This window comes from Rhinoderma darwinii, chromosome 2 (genome assembly GCF_050947455.1).
Source record: "Rhinoderma darwinii isolate aRhiDar2 chromosome 2, aRhiDar2.hap1, whole genome shotgun sequence".
In the NCBI taxonomy this organism is placed as follows: domain Eukaryota; kingdom Metazoa; phylum Chordata; class Amphibia; order Anura; family Rhinodermatidae; genus Rhinoderma; species Rhinoderma darwinii.
Genome location: NC_134688.1, coordinates 2,270,848 through 2,276,847, shown reverse-complemented (window position 1 = coordinate 2,276,847; position 6,000 = coordinate 2,270,848). Strand labels below are relative to the sequence as shown.

At 47.4% G+C, this 6,000-nt stretch overlaps 1 protein-coding gene across 1 annotated transcript; it reads right to left on the bottom strand.

The window, feature by feature from the left end:
• Positions 1–232: 232 nt before the first annotated feature.
• On the bottom strand, positions 233–5,688 carry LOC142741950 (uncharacterized). Its single transcript, XM_075851272.1, has one exon. The coding sequence runs from the start codon at positions 5,587–5,589 to the stop codon at positions 484–486; it is 5,106 nt and encodes a 1,701-aa protein (XP_075707387.1). The 5' UTR covers positions 5,590–5,688; the 3' UTR covers positions 233–483.
• Positions 5,689–6,000: the final 312 nt, after the last annotated feature.

The window sequence follows — 6,000 nt, the reverse complement described above, 5'->3', positions numbered from 1 at the left end:
CATCTGGCCTAAAAAGGAAGAAATATATACATACATTGATAAATGAATTGCAGTATACACCCGGCTATGGCCTAGCACAACCGTGACCCTTTTATTTTCTAAGCTTCTCTTGCCATGTACAGCATTCGTCACTTTCAGTACACGACCAGTAACGTGTATCTGACGCCCCCTAGTGGAACACTTACGGGAAGAGTAAATGCAAAAATAAAGCCGAGACTATCACTGCACAATGGTTCTTACAATGCCACTCTATTGTTTCATATGCGGATTCCATTAACTTAAAACTTTACAGTAAATTGAACAGGTAAAATATTTTACAACTGAGGAAAAGCAGTGGACCATAAAATTATAAAAACATACGTTACACTAACAAGCAGGTGTAAATACAATATAAAAATGCAATATGGCAGTAAACTTAAACCTACAGACCTTTCCGGATGCTCGCCAGAAGTCATAACGGACTTACCAGCACTTATAATTATATTACAGGATCTTATCAACCACCTGAACCTCCAGATTGCCTTTGGCTTTCTTTAAAATGTCATGAGTCATGGCCAATTGGTCTAGAATGAGTTTCTCAATGTCCTCCTTCATTTGGTTCTCGGAGTAGACTCTCTTGACCATGCCGGATAACAACTTTTCTTGTTCTAAAACCCTCTTGCGAAGGCGGGTGGTCTCAAGGTTTACCTCTTCCTCTTGGTTAATGCTGTAAGGACTGTGGATCCGTAAGGGTAAAGACACTCTCCACAACAGCTTCAGCAAACACCCGGCTTCCTCCAGCGACTGCTTTGCTCTTGTAAATTTCTCATAAAATATATCCCCAAAATGCTCAGTCATATTGAGAACTGCAGTCTGTACTCCATGGTCGATGAACGTCTCCACCTCCTGTAGGACATTCCGCGCTTCCAAAATTTGCTTGCGTAAAGCATTGTAGTCTTCGACTAAGCCCAGCACGTGGCAGCCATGTTTATCTGCCCACATTCTGTGTCCAGGGACCAAGCGTGAAGGGGTGTACAGTAAGCCGTCAGCTGAATGGTCACTGTAGGCGTCCTCCTCCCCGTAGAAGGCATCGCTGAGTTTATACTCCAACTCCTTCAGCCACTCTACAGTCTGAGTGAGCTGCTCCTGAAATCCCAGTGTCATGTTAGAGTCCAAGGCGCCGGCTGGGAAGAAGTTCTGAAAAGCTTTCAAAATGTTATAGAAATTCTTTGAACATATGACGCTCAGGTTGTGACTCTCCTTAATTTTCTGCCTCTGTAGCGACAGCTCTCGAGCTTGAGACTGCACCAATAAATCATACTTTGAAAGAGAGGTGGTGTCTTCAAACGACCTTCCCGAGCAGGACACTTTAGTAAACGTGGTTGACGTGTGCATTGTTGAGGCTCTTTTGGAATTTGAAGTTGGCAGCGAAGTAATTTCTCTGTTGTTGGCGCACTCTGCACAGTGATTGTCATGATGGCAACGAAGGGCAACAGCATTCTGACTATTTACATTAGGTCGAGAGACTTCATCACCAAAATCTGATGCGGCATCAACTTCATTAACATTGACTGAGTTAGTGACCGTTTTATCTAAAAAGGACTGTTCAGAAAGATCATCCTCTGCGTCTGAACCATGAAGCTTCAGAGAGTCATCACTGCTGTCTGTTAATCTTCCTTCTGCTTGAAGCTTCTCGATCTCCACTTGAGTGTTTTTTAATTGTGTGGAGAGTCTGTAGTTCTCGGCCTGTAGCTCTTTGTGTAAGGCTCGTTCTGTAGACTCGCTCTGCTTGGCGTTATTGATGTCGGATTCCTGACACCTGAAGAAGTCTTCCTTAGCTTTGAGCGTCTCGATCTCCACTTCTGCGTGTTTTAGCTTTTCGGAGAGTCTGTAGTTCTCGGCCTGTAGCTCTTTCTGTAAGGCTTGTTCTGTAGATTCGCTCTGCTTGGAGTTATTGGCGTCCGATTCCTGACACCTGAAGAAGTCTTCATTAGCTTTGAGTGTCTCGATCTCCACTTCTGCGTGTTTTAGCTGTTCTGAGAGTCGGTAGTTCTCGGCCTGGAGCTCTTTCTGTAGGGCTTGGTCTTCTTTCTGGTCTTTGAAGGGGTAAGATATACCAGGTGCAGTGTCCTTATGCGTTATTAATTCTTCCTTAGCTTTGAGGGTCTCGATCTCCACTTCAGCCTGTTTTAGCTGTTCGGAGAGTCTGTAGTTCTCTGCCTGTAGCTCTTTCTGAAGGGCTTGGTCTTCTTTCTGGTCTTTGAAGGGGTAAGATACACCAGGTGCAGTGTCCTTATGTGTTATTAATTCTTCCTTAGGTTTGAGGGTCTCGATCTCCACTTCTGCCTGTTTTAGCTGTTCGGAGAGTCGGTAGTTCTCGGCCTGTAGCTCTTTCTGTAAGGCTCGTTCTGTAGATTTGCTCTGCTTGGAGTTATTGATGCCTGATTCCTCACACCTGATAAAGTCTTCATTAGCTTTGAGTGTCTCGATCTCCATTTGTGCAGTTTTGAGTTGTTCAGAGAGCCTGTTATTCTCTGCCTGTAGCTCTTTCTGGTCTTTGAAGGGGTAAGATATACCAGGTGCAGTGTCCTTATGCGTTATTAATTCTTCCTTAGCTTTGAGGGTCTCGATCTCCACTTCAGCCTGTTTTAGCTGTTCGGAGAGTCTGTAGTTCTCGGCCTGTAGCTCTTTCTGTAGGGCTTGGTCTTCTTTCTGGTCTTTGAAGGGGTAAGATACACCAGGTGCAGTGTCCTTATGTGTTATTAATTCTTCCTTAGCTTTGAGGGTCTCGATCTCCACTTCTGCGTGTTTTAGCTTTTCTGAGAGTCGGTAGTTCTCGGCCTGTAGCTCTTTCTGTAGCGTTTGGTCTGTAGACTCGCTCTGCACATTGCGGGGGGTTGATGAATGAGGTGAAGTATCTTTATATTTTAGTAATTCTTCATGAGCTTTGAGTGTCTCAATCTCCACTTGTGATTGTTTTAGCTGTTCGGAGAGCCTGTAACTCTCTGCCGGTAGATTTTCCTGTGAGGCTCGTTCCGTAGACTCTCTCGTCCTGGAGGTCTTTCTGTCGGATTCTTTACATCTCCACAATTCCTCATTTGCCTTCAGTGTTTGGATCTCGTTCTCCGCTCTCTTTGACTGTTCGGTGAGCCTGTGATTCTCGAGCCGCAGTTCTTGCTCTATTGAATCTCTTTGCTCTTGGCTTGGGTTATTTCGGTCAGGTCTGTGGTTCTCACTCGCCAACTCTTTGTTTTCTTTAAGTGACTCAACCTCCATTTCGGCACATTTTAACTGCTCATAGAGCCTGCTGATTATCTGTAACTCCTTCTGACTGTGATCATTTTCTTCGCCAAGTGTCAGTGTAGCTTCAGTCTTGAGCTTTGTGTTGAGAGAAGATTTCAACAGAACGGGAAGTCTGGATCTCTTAGCATCTTGATTGAAGTTATAGACCTCGCCTCGTTTATTACAAGTGTAGTTATTTCGCTTATCGGGCAGCTTCTCTGATCGGTTATCAAGTTCTCCATCTTGTTGGATCCACATCAATTCCGCCCTTTCTTTTAGAACTCTAGAAACATTAGCAGCGATGCTTTGGTCAGAGAAGCCCCCCAGCTCGGTCTGGGTAGCTGAAGAGACTGGGATTTGTTTGTTTCTGGTTGGTTTGGCATCGTTCCCACCATCTCCCCCCATTAATGTGCTCCACTCATCGAGTGACAGGTCTAACCTATAGTCCTGTTGGTTTTTAATATTTCCAGATGAAGGAACTGGACTTTGTGTTTGGGTTCCAGCTTCTTCCCTTAGAACCAAGTTCGCTTCAGCAGCTTCACCAATGGGCAAGTCATTTTTAGACATGGTTATTCTCTGCGGACCACCGGCAAAGAAATACTCATTTTGGTCGAGATGATCCAGGCAAATGCTGAAGTAGGAGGTCTGATCTCCCAGAAATGACAAGGTGTCATCCCCGTTATATTTGGCCATGATTTGGGCTTCCATAATCTTGCGGAGTTCTTGGTTAGCCTGAATATTCTCCTCCAGCCACCTCCGTAACATGGCGATGGATTCCAGCTCTTCCTGAAGGCCTCCAGACTCTCGCTCATATTTCACTAACCTGCTATATACGTCTTGTTCGGCCTGAAGTGTAAAAATCACTTTTTTGTAATCAGGATGAATATTTTCTTTGACACTTTGGAGCTGTCGGGCGCCCTCCTTTGCTTCAGATAAGGCAGCATTGAGATGATGGACGTCCTGTAAGAGCTTGTCGTTCTCTTTGGCTTTTTTCTTTAGGGCCAGCGTCAGGCCTTGTATGGCTTTATCTCTCTTCAGGGAGTTTTTCTCCTCGGCAGCAATCCTGGCTTTATTGTCCTGTAGTTTCTGCTGGAGCTCATAAATCAGGCTGTCCATCTCTTTAATCTTTTTCTGCCACTCGTTCACATTCTCTTCTTGATCGTCCACGTTACATAAGGGCTCAGGGGCTTCCGGTAAATGTTTAGCATCACTCTGCAGGTACAGGTGACCTGTGCGCTCGTCAGTCTGGTCCCCGGACGCTTCATACGGCATCATAGAGGCGATCTGCTTCTCCAGCTGGGCTATTAGAGCGTCTTTAGAGCGCACGGTCTCATTCAGACATTGTATAATCCAGTCCCTCTCTTCCAGGACCCCCACGCTCTTGCTATACTGATCTTTCAGGGCCAGCAGCCGCTCCTCGGCATTGAACCTCCGCTCCTGGTCGAGCAGCGCACAGATCTTCTCCAGCTCCGCTTTCTCCTGTTCTCTCTCGGTCTCCAGCCGTCGGATTCTCTGACTGTTGACGTCTTCCATGTCTCGTAGTTGTTTGCGGTGCTCTTGGCGTAGCCGCTGGATGGCGAGGTCGTGTTCACCGGCCAGGCTCTCCATGGCCTTGGAGGCGCGGAGCAGCAGGTTGTGTTTCTCGGTGTAGTCGTGCTTCAGACTCTCCACCTCCACCTTCAGCTCGATGTTGAGGCGGTGGAGCTCGTCGCTGCTGCTCTCTCCGCGGCGCTGTACCTGCTCCTCCAGGAAGTAGATCCGCAGCTTGAGGTTGAAGTTCTCTTTCTTCAGCTCGGTGATCTGCTTCTCGAAGTCCTTCATGGTGTGCGCCCGCTCCACCGACAGACGCTCATAGCCGGATATGGGGTGGGGGGCACTGTCATAGATGGGTGACGTCGCCCTCTCATACCCGGACAACGCGTGCCAGGCCCTCTCATAACCACCCCGGGCACTCTCCTCTCTCAGTGACGTCATGCCGTCTCTGTACGAGTCCACGGCTTGATGTCTCCTGCCTCTGTGGGCGCCGCGTCTCTCCACCAGCCGCTTGTCAGGATGACGTCTCCCCACAGAGCGCTCATCTCCACCGACGTGACTGTCACTCACACTCTCTGGTATGACGGGATGACTCTCATTCACACTCGGGATGTGAGGTCTCTCCACTGATGGAGGCGGTCTATCACAGTCGCTGTCATTACCTCTCACAGAGTGATGTCTCTCAGCTGGAGGACTGTCTCTCACGTCGGCACTCTTGTATTGCTGACTCGCGGCTTCAGTCACGTAGCTGCCGCCGCCGGTAGTTAAGTTCTCTCGGGCGCTCGTCACCTCCATACTGCCCGGGACGGCTCGTTATAACGGTCACTACGACTGCGATTCAAACAGCCGCCATCTTGTGTGACGAGCGCGTCCACTGTCGCAACAGCTGACGTGCGCGTCCCACAAGACAATGCGTAAGTGCCGAGGTGACCGGAGGCGCGCAGCAGGCAGTTGACGGAATTGACTAACACGCATGCGCACTAAAGCTGAGAAGCCGAGAGGAATGTCTTCATCTGCCGTATAGTTATCTATATATATATACACATTCACCACACAGGACGCTATATACCGCATACATTATATTATATCACCACACAGGAGGGTATATACTACATACATTATATTATATCACCACACAGGAGGTTATATACTACATACATTATATTATATCACCACACAGGAGGTTATATACCACATACATTATAT

Coding starts and splice junctions, on each gene's coding strand:
- LOC142741950 (XM_075851272.1), bottom strand. CDS start 5,589: ATGGAGGTGACGAGCGCCCGAGAGAACTTAACTACCGGCGGCGGCAGC.